The following is a 13,366-nucleotide window of genomic DNA, read 5'->3' on the forward strand; positions in this document are numbered from 1 at the left end:
AGTGAATTTTGACAAACGAATAAATATATTTATCGGACATAAACAAATACCAGGTTTAGTAAATGTAATTTTTCAAATCACATGAAATTTATGTATAATATTATATCAAACCTTAAAAAACGACGGTATAATGATTTCTTATAATTATATCAAATCTCACTAGACGTCTTAATTATTTAAAAATATTAAAATGGACTCTCAACCACTATCAACCACCTAATACCAACAGATACTTTTCAACTAATGCTATTAATTATACAAATAAAATTAAAGGAAAGTTGATGTCCTGCTTAGTGTTTGGATAACAAATATTGATCACGTGGATTTAATGGCTTGCAAAAACTAGAAAACCCCAGCATTTAGTTTGGGTGGTTGGACACTGATGCTCTGCCTGCCACTGCCTCCACATAGATCCCCTCGATTTGTCTCATCCGCTTAAACTGCATTATATATTATTTCTAATTACTAATTTTTTTTTTACAATATTATAAATAACGACGACTTTAAATTTTTAATAAATTAATAATATCTATTTTGATTAAAAGTTCAATGCAAAAATTAAAATTGACCATGATTAATTAATATTTATCATTATGATCGAAGTATTCACTATGATTTTCAGGTACGGACAATATATTTCAACTTCTTTTGTAGAAATAAGCTGCTAATGTCTTTAGCTTCTTTTGTATAAATAAGCAGCTAATGTTTTCTAGCTTCTTCTACAGAAATAACGGCCAATTCTTTTTAGTTTCTACTGTATGAGGAGTTCAAATTTTCGGTTCGTACCTAATACGAAATCAAATATTTGGTTCAATATGCATTTTGAGAAAAAAAAAATCAAATCCAATAATTTGGTTGATTAATCAAAGTATACAGCCCTACTGATATGTGATATAATCAGGTTACTCTTGAATTGTAAAGCAACTTTACCTTTGCATAATATTTTTTTTTTTAAAAAAAATAGTAAAATATTAATGTTGGACATACATTACCACAAATAAGAGTGTAAAATTTTTTTGTTGGATTATTTTATTATAAAAAAATAAGTGAAATTATAATTGAATGCCCCAAAGAATCTTTTAATAATTCAATATAAAATTTGGATGAAACCGTATCGAAAGCTATGAGCCAATTATTGGATAGAAATAACGATGATTTTTTGAATAATAAACATTATTTTTTTGATTATATCAAACTTAATCTATAAAAGTTGAAGGTAATTTATCCAATAATATATGTACATAAACCAACCAAAATATGATATTGGGGGAAGGTGTTGTATCAGTTTTACCAAACATTTGATCAACCAAACGTTTGAAAATAGGGAACTATTCCATCATGCCGTGTAACATTTGATTATTTTTTGTACTAACGTATATGTCGGTGAAACCTCCTCCCAAACAAAATACAATAAAAGAAAATAAACAATAAAAAATCCTAAGAGTGTGTTTGGTTGGGGTGAAAGTTGGAGTATAAAATAAGTGAGAGTAAAAAAAAATGTATAAGAGATGTGATGATGTATAACTTCACTGTTATAATGGTAGTTTAGTCCGGAAAAAAATTCTTTAACCTATAATAAGTCAATCGAAGGTGAATATAAATTTTTATTCTATTTTTTTTTGTTAATATCAACAAATTCAATAAATTTTGACTAATTAGAGAACTTAATTGTTAGATGAAAGCAAACCTAAAAAATATTAAATGTAATTTCTCAAATTATAAAAAATTTAAATATAATTACATCAAAATTCAGAGTAATTATCCCTTTTAAAAATGGGTCGCTAGAAAAACATGCATCAATTGGGACTTATAAGTAGCGTAAGTTCCTCACGTGCAATTAATATGACGTTTATCGACATTAATTACGAAAGTGGGCATATATGAGGCAAGTGGAATATCAAATTGGGGAAAACTTGATAGTCACGTATGTCAAGTTATTGCATAAATTTTGCCTAAATTTCGGCAACGTAACAAAAATGTTGCTTGTCTTAAAACACACACACACATATAATATTATCATATTTAAAAATGAATGCCACCGTTATAATGGTTAAAATTAAAGTTCTATAAATAAATTTAATGCTATGAATTTGAATCCTACTAAATGTGTAGATATTTATTTCACTTAATATGAATTTATTGTTACTGTAACGAGTATTTGTCTTACTTGACTTGAGTTTATATTATTACGTGAGAATTTATTAATTGAGTCGGTTTACTTATAAGTTTATTAATATTAATTTAATTATGTAATGACAGTTTCTTAACAAAACAGGCTACCACATAATTCCATCTCTCTTGTGTGTGGATCATTAGGATATACATATATATATATATATTATATTTTTTTATTTTATATTTTGGTTTTGAGTCTTTATGGGGAGAAAGCCTTAACACCAAAGTAGTTTTGAATAATTTCGATGGGTTTGAGTTGCAAACTTTTTAAAATTACAGGATTAAATTGCAAAAATCAACTCATACAGGATCAAAAATACCACCCTCATAAGTTACACGACTAAAATTACATTTTTTCCAATTTTAAAACGTTTTACTTCCAAGAGTACATATGCGAAAATTGTTAGCTGAAAATATTATTACGTTTCCTGAATAATGAATGTCTTTAAATATAGTAACATTTAATACTTTCACAACAATCAGAATCAGAAATATATATGAATCTTGTACAAATATATATTTATTTACATTCGTACGACGATGAGATAGCAGGAAACCATCCAATCACAAATACGAATTAAATTTGGAGAATAATTAAAGGGAAAAAGGAAAAAGAAAAAAAGTTATGCATGTGTCTATGATTAATTTGAGGGGTTGGCACGATTTGGTAAATCCACTTAAATGTTGCTCCCAGAAAATAGAAGATTAATGTCACAAAAAATAAGTGACAATTTTAATATTATCATTAATCATATATATTTCGTGACAAAATTATTTAATTTGTCATAATAAGAAATTTCAAAATTTTAATAATTATTATTAAAAATTATTATTAATATGAATTAATGACAAAAAATGTGCGTAAAGTTGTCACTAAATACAATTAGTGACTCATGTTTGACAATATAGTGACACATTTATAGTGATAACTTTTTATACATTTTTTCTCACTAATAATTATACACTGCCAAGATAAAAGATATTGTCACTTAATATATATTATTAATGATAACTTTAAAATTATTACTTAATAGTTTATCACTATATTTTCTTGTAGTGTGTGTTGAAACTAAAATATAAATTCTGTACAAAATATTGAATTGAAATCTCAATTTAATATTCGTAAATATAATTGCGATATTCGATTCAATATGAATTAAGTTAAGCTTTTCTTTTATATTATATATAATTAATTAGTGAAAAAGAGTTTAGACTTTTTAAAGTGAAAATTACTTATTTTTTTAATTTTTTATTTCATATATTAATTGGAATTGGATGATTTGATTTGGAAATGATTTATTTAGTTTTCTCGCATTTTTTATATGTTGAAATTGGAAATAAATTATTTTGTTTCCTTGCTTTTTTTTTTATTCATTGGAATTAGATGATAAGAATTTATTCGCACTGCCAAGAAATATTTTACTAGGTTAATTATCATAGTTGAAAGTGAAAAATCATGAAGAATTAATCATTATCTTTTTTAAAAATGGGATTAAAATATTTGCTACAACTAAAAATTATGATAAATATTTTGGTCATCGATAAAATAATAGTTATCGTTATTAACCGTGATCAATACTTAAGTTTACACATCAATTTTATCTGATCATAATAAATAATATTGATTTATTTATAATTTTTAAGCTGCAGTGATTTATAATATATGGAATAATCTATTCTATTTAGTAGTAGAGATTTTGTTTTATTTTTTGAAAATTCAATTAATCACCTAACTAAATTTTTGGTACAATCTGATATTTAGTATAGTACATTATCACTGAATGCACACTCTCTGTGAACCCTACCCAATATTGCATCTAAGTCTAACGATCAATCAATACTGTACCTTTTTTATTATAATTCACAGAGAACTATCCAAATGCGAACCCAATGTTGAGCATTGTGGATGTTGGAGAATATTGTGAAGTATGTAAATCTTTTGTCTTACAAATACTTTATTTTTATTATATATATATATAATCCTCCGTCACATGCATGCAGTTCTTGCGAGCATATTTTATAAAAACACTGATGTGAGATGAAGAAAAAAAATTGTAAAAAGAAAAACATAGTGTGTGGGGAGGGGGGAAAAACATGAAAAGAGAGAATCATATACTGAGGTGAAAGATATTATAACCAAATTTTATTAAAGGGATGGATTGAATGATAAATTCAAATATTAAAAAGTTAGTATAACAATATATTGCATTTTTTAAGATATATACATATTTTGCACACATTCACAAATTGTAAAAGATAACTCTAATCGAAATTGGAGAATACGTAGATGAGGTGAGAAACAATTTATAAAAAAAGGTACAGGCAAGTATGAAGAGTGGAATTGTATGAGGAGAGGAGCAAGATTAGAGTGTGTGAACCGAAAGAAAATCAAGTATTTTATGAGTTGCGTGTAAGTCAAACTTTTTGTATAATTTTCCCGACATCCATTGCAGCCCAAACAGCACCTCATCTCCATCTCATCTCTTTCCTCTCTAACTTGTCTTCTTTTCTCTCTTTTTTTTGATAATTCCCCTAATTAGCTTGTACCTCCACATCTTCTGTATATATATTTCCTCTCTTTCTCCTATAAATAAATTCCTCCCTCCTCTCTCTCTCTCTCTGTCTCATCATCATCATCAGCTAATTCTTCATTAATGGATCAGTTGGGCAGCATTCTTGAGTTCTTGGAAAACAGCTCCATTCTTGTCACTGGTGCCACTGGATTTCTAGCAAAGAGTAACAACTCTCTCTCTCTGTCTCTCTCTCTCTCTCACACACACACACACACAGAGGGAAATACTACATTAATAATTATGTAAATATAGGACTTTGATTGAATTTTAATAAAAGTTTGGGGTTAATTTGCAGTTTTTATAGAGAAGATATTGAGAGTACAACCAGATGTGAAGAAGCTTTATCTTCTGTTGAGGGCTGCAGACGACAACTCAGCGATGCTACGTTTCAACACTGAGGTCATTAATGTCTCCAGTCCCAAATATCCATAAATATCTATTTGCAGCAGACAGAATTACCTCTAACTATTATTTTTTTAAAATTTCTTTTTCAATTAATACTTTCATACGAATTTTGTCCCAAATTACTTTTTTCTCTTTTCAGTTACATACTTTGCGCGTCTTCTCTCATTTATATATCTAATATGTGTATTATTTAATTTATTTTTCAATATATATTTTATTTAAATAGATATATATACAAAGCTATTTAATTTTATATAAGTTATATATACATAATTTAAAAAAATTATGCACATGCACCAAATTCACCAATCACATATAAATTATAGTAATTTCAAGTTGGTACATATATACAGGTTATAGCAAAGGATTTGTTTAGGGTTTTGAAAGAGAAACATGGTGGAAATTTGAGTTGTCTTCTCTCAGAAAAAGTTAGGGCTGTGGCTGGAGATATCACCTCTGAGAATTTGGGAGTGAAGGATCCTGATTTGCTGCAGGAGATGTGGAAACAAGTTGATGTTGTTCTTCATTTAGCTGCAACCACCAAATTTGATGAAAGGTAATTAATTTGATTTTGTGGGATATGTGAGTATTTGTCTTATTTTAATATGAGTTCATTATAATTTACTATTTCATAATTTTTTAATTATATCAATATATTAACTGAACTGATGTATTGCTTAGTTACTCAATTTTAGTCAAACATTAATGTGATAATGTAATCGCCGCTTCAATCTAAAAGAAAAAAGAAGGGTAGTTAATTATATATCTAATGAGCTACCAATCTTGCATCTTTTAAAGAAAAAAAATAATGGATAAGGAAAAATTTCTTCTTAAATTATTTTTCTTCTGTCTTTGTTTATTAAGATATTAATATTAATTTAAATTTTTGAATAAAATGATTGTTTAAACACAGTACCAGAGTTCGGCCAAATAAAATATTATGAGTTCGAATTTTGTTGTTATTTATTTATAATTTTTTATCTCCATGTACACGTAGAAGATATTAAATGATTTCTCTCTATAACACACTCTCTTATTCTTGCACGTAGATACGATGTGGCACTTGCAATAAATACTCTGGGAGCGAGGCATGTTTTGAATTTCTCCAAAAAATGTGACAAATTAAAGGTGTTTGTTCACGTATCAACTGGTTAGTATGATCAACCATGCATGCTTTACAATTCTATTATTGTTATTTTATGATTACTTTATAGGTTTATTTAAGAGCATATATATATATAAATTAACTTTTTATTTTAAATCTTAATTATTTTTCTTCTAGTAATTAATTAATGTACTACGTTTTGGAGTTAAATATTTGTTGAATCAACCTATAATGGTAGTTGATAAATGTAACACTACGTGTGTTTGGTGGGTGCATGTTCATATGCCACCCGTGATATAGTGTTAAGACTTTAGCATAGTTCACGACACGAAACCAGTTCTCATTCAGTAAATTAAAGTACTATAAAAAATATATCACATCACTTTTGGCCATATGATTAATTTAATTTAAGTGTTTGAAAAAATAAAAAGAGTATTAAACCCATTTAAGCAAAAAATTATAAATTTTTCTTTACCAATTTTTGTTATTTATCGATAAAATTGTATTTATTATGCTTTATTTGCAAGCACGGCAATTTTAAATTTTTTATTTTTCTAATACTTTCAATTTTTACTACTATGGAACTTAATTACTATTACTTTCTAACTATAATAGCAATTAAACACGACACTTTAATCCTTATCCCCTAAATAAGAACTATATACAACTCATCACAACTATGATAACTAATTAATATATAATTGAGTGGTGCAATTAATTTTTTTAATTACTAATTTATGATTAATTAAAACAAATCACATTAATTATAATGTTCTGAACAAGTTACTATTTTTCGTTACAGTTTATTGAGTTATAAGAAGTAAATTGATTTGACTACTCATACTTAGATCTTTTACACACTTACTATAATTATGAAATTAATATTAAAAATATATATTTTATTACCTTTAGTATATATTACAACCAGCTCTTTTAAAATTTATCATAATTAAAAATATTTTTTCGTTGTTTAAAAAATTATAAATACTCCTTAAAATTAATAATTATCTAATAAATACACCATCGTGATAGACGTCTGTTAATTTTTAAAAAAATGTAAATAAAATTTTAAAATAATAAAAAAATATTTATAATTATAATAAATTTCGGAGGGTGAGCAGCAATTTACTCTTATGTTTATCCATAAAAGGAAAAGGCATTAATACTTGTAATAATTTAGGTGTGCCAAGTTATGATAAGGTGGGACAATGAGAGTTACGTTCCACCAATCCTCCAAATTATTGGCAATAGTTTTTGTTTAAAACATAATTGATTATCCATAAATATATTTATTATATAATTAATTATTAATTTATTTCAAAAAATACATATGAATCATGTGAAAAGTCTTGGTTCCGAACCTCGTATAGGTTCAATTTTTTATTAGTATTGCTTCGAGACAAAATTATTTAAATTAAAATAAAATAAATAAAATTAATTAATCATCACTAATTGTAAACACTAAGTGATGTTTTGTTTTGGTTTATTACATGACCAATAAGCGTGTTTTAAATTGTAATTATACATGTATATAATAATATTTATCGTAGCTACAATTAAATTTATTAAGTTTGTGAGAATATTTTTGTGACTATATGGAAACTATTATGATCAGTTAGTGCAACTTTAAAAATTATAGCTTCTCATAAAACTTACTTTTTATTTCAATTTTGAAATTAATTAATTTAATATATGGTACAAGGATTGGGAATTAATTAATTAATTATATGTTTTCCAGCGTACGTGTCCGGTGAAAAGGAGGGCCTCATCCTGGAAACCCCCTATAAGTTGGGGGAGACATTGAATGGGACTTCTGAACTGGACATTGATGCAGAAAAGAAGTTGGTAGATGAGACATTGAAACAACTAAGCGCCAAAAATTATTCAGAAGACTCCATTAAATCGGCAATGAAAGATTTGGGAATTCAAAGGTTAGATATTTTTACAATATTTTTATTTAGTGTTAGTCGATCGATATTTTCAATTTGTATCTCCAATTTAATTTTCTGGATGAACATAAATTATTGCAATATTTCATTGGGATTAGCTTAAGTAAAGTAAAAATAAAGGATAAATTGCATAATATTCCCCTTGTATATATCATGGTAAAATTATGACAAATCCTTCTTTGTTAATTTTATAGTCAAAAGATCCTCTGTGTAATATTAAATACAACCTAAAATCCTCTAACGGAGAGTGCATGTCACTCGCCTAAATAATTTTTGCTATTATTTTATGTTTTCAAAAGTCCATTTTGCTCATTTCTTTGACATACAAGAGGAAACAATATTTTAGTTTAAATATATTATAATAAATTTTATTTTATTGATTTGTTGGTTATATTATATTTATTATATATACTATATATTAGTTTATACTCTATTTTTAATTTAAATTTTTTATTTATTAAGAAAATTTAATTAAAAAATAATTTAATAAAAATTTAAAGTATAAAATACTAAAATACATTAGGGCATGAGGGACATTTTTATTTAATTAAGGGAATAAATATTATATTTATTAATTTTTAAAAAATAAATATTACATCAAAAATAATTTAGAGGCAGAGTATATTTTACCTTTTAATAAATGCATATAATGATGAAAATATGTGTAGTCCATAAATTTCTCAATCTGGAAATGCCTCTTTTATGATCCAGGCTCCACCACGTGGATTTCCTTCTAGGAACCTAAACATATTAGAATCGGATCCTACAAATGCAATCTCAATCATGTAATTTAGGGGTGATATTTTTTTATTCTATATGAATTAAGTTTTGTAATTTAGTCCTATAATCTTAAATTTTTAATAATTTTAGTTCTTTAAAATTACACGTAACTTACACATGATCTAATAAATTGCTAAAATAAAAAAACTAACATCTCATACTAAAATTATATATTTTGTTTCTTTGGTATTATGACCTGTCATAAAGACATGACCTAGGTCTGCTTTGGTTTTAAGCTCTCTCTTCTCTCTCTCTATATATATAAATCTTGAGGACTCCAAAATTAATTAAAGTTAATGAATAATTATGAAACTAGTACACACTGTTATAGTTTAGTTGTATGTATGTGTATGTGTATGTGGGAGGATTGGAGAAGCAAATAAATTAATTGAAGTGTATTAAGAAATGAGCATTATTTTTGAAATAGAGCAAGGAAGTATGGATGGCCAAACACGTATGTGTTCAGTAAGGCAATGGGAGAGATGCTGTTGGGCCACTTGAAACAAAACATTCCTCTTGTTATCATACGTCCCACCATCGTTACTAGCACTTTCAAAGACCCCTTCCCCGGTTGGGTTGAAGGTGTCAGGTACAATATTAACACTTAAATCCCTCTCTCTCTTTCTCTCTTTTTTCTTTATTTCTCTTGTTGCTAACTTATATAATTAATTGATATTTCATTCTCAGAACTATTGATAGCTTAGCTGTTGGATATGGTAAAGGAAAAATAACATGTTTTCTTGGCAATCCCCAGAGCATAATCGACGTGGTGAGTTTATTTCAAATTGTTCAATTTGATAATAATTATATATCAGTAGACGTGACATAATTTGTACTATTTTTTTTATTATTTTTCATTCATTACGATCAAGTTAAATTAAGATAAAAATATAAAATACAGATACCAGCAGATATGGTGGTGAACGCGATAATTGTAGCAATGGTGGCTCATGCGAATCAGCCTAACGAGGACATTATTTACCATATCGGATCGTCTGTATCGAGCCCGGTGGAGTTCACCTGGCTTCAAGATTATGCGTTTCGATACTTCACCAATCACCCGTATATCGACAAACATGGAAAGCCAGTCATCGTAGGGAAGGTGACTGTGCTGAGCACAATGGAAAGTTTCCAAAGATACATGACCATCCACTACATCCTACCTTTGAAGGTACAATTTAAATTAATAAATCATAGATTTTAGCTTCTAATGAAGAAATTCATATGATTATATCTCAACATATGGTAATTAATAACGTTGCGTTGTTGTTTAGGGACTAGAAATATTGAACACAACATGCTGCCAGTACTTCCAGCGCTTGTATCTTGACCTGTCGAGAAAAGTTAAGTTGGTGATGCGATTGATTGACCTTTACGGCCCATATTTGTTCTTCAATGGATAGTAAGTATCATTTTCACCTTCACAACTTCGTATTGTTTGAACATGCATATATGTTTTCTCCAGCACCAAGCAGGGGTGCAAACAAATCGAGTTTAAGAAAAAAGTAATTTTCAATTAATACATGCAATAATTACTATATTTTTTACAACATATTTTGGAAACATTAGACCAACGAAAGAGAAATTACCTTGAATCTAATAATACATAAAAAATGTAGACAATATTTCATATTTTTATTAATTGATTATTCATAAAATTTAAAGTGTTGTAACTTATAGATTGTAAATTAATTAATTTAATTTAATCATAGGATATATAATTTGTTGTATATGTAGAAACTAATAGCAGTAACATAATAATTAATTAGTCAGCACTACCAAAAAAACAAGAAATTAATTGCGATCGATTTCCAAAGAAATTGGTCGCAATTTTTAATTTCCATCAGAATTTCTAAATTGTCTAATAGCAACGAAACAAAATTAGCATCGAGATAATAACAAGTAAAACACTTGTTGCTATTTTACATTATATAGTAAAAGAAATTTACTTGCTATGAATTTAGCAAGAAAAGTTAATTTGTTACGAGTTTAGCAACGAACTGTTTAAAAGATATATTAAATAATGTAGATTAACAACAAAAGTTTTACTTGCTAATTAGTTTGACACTGATTTTAACATTAATTTTTTTTGTAGCTATTTATCATTTTTTTCTTGTAGTGCTCGTTGCAAATGATTGTAACGAATTGTAAGGTCGCCACAGATATTGCGATTTTGCTTTGCAATAAAGCTGCAACAGAATCAAATATAACTGTTCTGACGAACAATGCATCATTGCAAAAATTGTCGGAATTGAAGTCTCATATCAGGAAATGTTCCATCACAAAATGTTTGCATATTAATCGATTAACGAAAAAATGTTGCCTCAAACGTGTCGTTAGTTATAATCTAGTACTGAATTTGCCACAAAAACAACTATAAAAATAAGTTCGTCAAAGTTTCGTGGCAAGCTAATGACAGAAAGCTTACCACACCAAAATTGTTGCAAATTTGTTATGAAATTGTATTCTCCCAAATTTGCAACTAATTTTGGATGACTGTTTCTCTTGCCAAGATTTCACCATATTTTGCAACAAAATTTGTGACAAAAAAAAGTGTTGAATTATCCTTTTGCAATGGAAGTTGGAACAGATGTGTGTCCGAAAGTATAGTTATGCTCTTAAAATGGAATTTGCTACAACTTATGCTCATATTGATAAATGTCGTCATAATTCCGTTGCATAAATACTTTCACATAACTTGATAGAGTTATACATTTATTAAATTAAAAACGTCAATACATAATGAAAATAATTAAATTATTCTTAAAATACATCATTCAAAAAATATATTTATTTTCTTATTTTGAATTCAATTATACATAAAACGCTAAAAAGTTATTTTTCTAAAAATAAAATGAGAATGATTATCAAAAGATAATATATGATTATAGAAAATGAAATTTCATATTTATTGATTATATTAAAAAGTATTTATATCATTGATATATTTTTAAGGTAAATTTTCATTTTGGTTCTGTAACTTTAGATTATTAGCACTTTTGGTCATCTAACTTCATTTACACATTTAGTCATTTTTTTTGACAAATTTGGTTCTCAACATCTCACATTTGATCCTTTGTTTTTTAAGCAAATTTAGTCTTGTATTGACAATTTTGATTCTAATTAACGACTTATAATTACAGGGCCAAATATGAGATCTATTAGTGCGTGAAGGGGATCAACATTATCAACACAGAGACTAAATTTGTCAAAAAATGACCAAATGTGATATGCTCATAACTAAATTTGTTAAAAGAAAATGACTAAAAGTATAAATAAAGTAAGTTACAAGACCAAAAATATAATTTTGCCTATTTTTAATATTGCTTCTAATTGATGCTTTTGTTGTATAGTCCACGGCTAAATTTTCTTACCACAACATCATTCTATTTTATAACATAAATTACTAATATCAAATGATGAAATTTACTGTTAGTTAAAATATCCAAGCCGTATCAAGTATGCTATTTATATTCGTTGTATTGTTATATATATCTGAATATCTGTATCGTATTCGTATCCATAAAAAGATAGAGTAGACGATGGACGAGCATGGAATATATGCAAAAGTTAAATTGTTCTAATCTAACAGTGATAAGAACCTCATCTACATTTGTTTTCTCTTGCAGCTACGATGATATGAATACAGAAAAACTGAGAAGAGCAGCAAAAGAAAGCGGATCAGTTGAGGATGATATGTTCAATTTTGATCCCAAAAGCATTAACTGGGAAGATTACTTCATGAACACTCACATACCTGGAATAGTAAAATACGTATTCAAATGAATTTATTCGCAATGTATAAGAGTCATGTGATCCTAACATTTTCATGTTTGCAGGGCATTTATCAAAATACAGCTAAATGCCTAGCTAATTAGTGATCATCAGATTAATTATTGCATAAACTCATGTACCAATTATGTATACATAATTTGTGTTTCGTGTATTCCATGAAAGGTTTATTTGCTAACGTGTATTTTGGGCAAAATGCATCCTACCCTTTTGTGTTATTCCAAAATAGTAATTTACCTTCTTGTATAAAAAAGATACGCAGTTCACCCCCTTATATGTTTTAAAGAGAAGAGCAAAATACCCCCCAAGCTGAGTAGTGTGATACACGAGCCCCTTTTCTTTTAATTTTTATTTTTTTGTTTATATGTGGTTTTTTTTACAATTATTGGATCTTATTTACCACAAAACAATGATTTTATATTTGTAATGATCTACGGTTTATATAAAATCTTATTAAAATTAACGGTTGAGATCTTATTTTCAAAAATCAACAGTCCAAGTTTAATTTGCATATATAATTTATGTACAAAATTTTAAAAAATATTTTTGGAATATATGGAATATATATAATATATATGATATATATA

At 27.1% G+C, this 13,366-nt stretch overlaps 1 protein-coding gene across 2 annotated transcripts; it reads left to right on the forward strand.

The window, feature by feature from the left end:
- The first annotated feature begins 4,455 nt into the window (after positions 1 to 4,455).
- LOC105170000 (alcohol-forming fatty acyl-CoA reductase) lies at positions 4,456 to 12,957 on the forward strand. Of its 2 annotated transcripts, none has more exons than XM_011090570.3 (10): positions 4,456 to 4,911; positions 5,044 to 5,147; positions 5,507 to 5,709; positions 6,203 to 6,303; positions 7,997 to 8,189; positions 9,415 to 9,576; positions 9,675 to 9,756; positions 9,889 to 10,158; positions 10,262 to 10,389; positions 12,131 to 12,525. In XM_011090570.3, coding segments are annotated over exons 1-10 (1,326 nt in total). In that variant the 5' UTR covers positions 4,456 to 4,829; the 3' UTR covers positions 12,132 to 12,525. The 2 variants fall into 2 exon arrangements, with proteins under 2 accessions (XP_011088872.1, XP_011088871.1); XM_011090569.3 differs by lacking the exon at positions 12,131 to 12,525 and adding an exon at positions 12,617 to 12,957 and having other exon boundaries at positions 4,458 to 4,911.
- Positions 12,958 to 13,366: the final 409 nt, after the last annotated feature.

This window comes from Sesamum indicum, linkage group LG9 (assembly GCF_026168435.1).
Source record: "Sesamum indicum cultivar Baizhima isolate 11 linkage group LG9, ASM2616843v1, whole genome shotgun sequence".
Taxonomy (NCBI): Eukaryota; Viridiplantae; Streptophyta; class Magnoliopsida; order Lamiales; family Pedaliaceae; genus Sesamum; species Sesamum indicum.

What these genes read in the sequence shown, in the direction of transcription:
- LOC105170000 (XM_011090569.3), top strand. Translation starts at nt 4,830, where the DNA reads ATGGATCAGTTGGGCAGCATTCTTGAGTTCTTGGAAAACAGCTCCATT. An exon ending in TGCTACGTTTCAACACTGAG is followed by an intron (nt 5,148 to 5,506) that starts GTCATTAATGTC and finishes ACATATATACAG; the next exon opens with GTTATAGCAAAGGATTTGTT. An exon ending in ACTACATCCTACCTTTGAAG is followed by an intron (nt 10,159 to 10,261) that starts GTACAATTTAAA and finishes GTTGTTGTTTAG; the next exon opens with GGACTAGAAATATTGAACAC.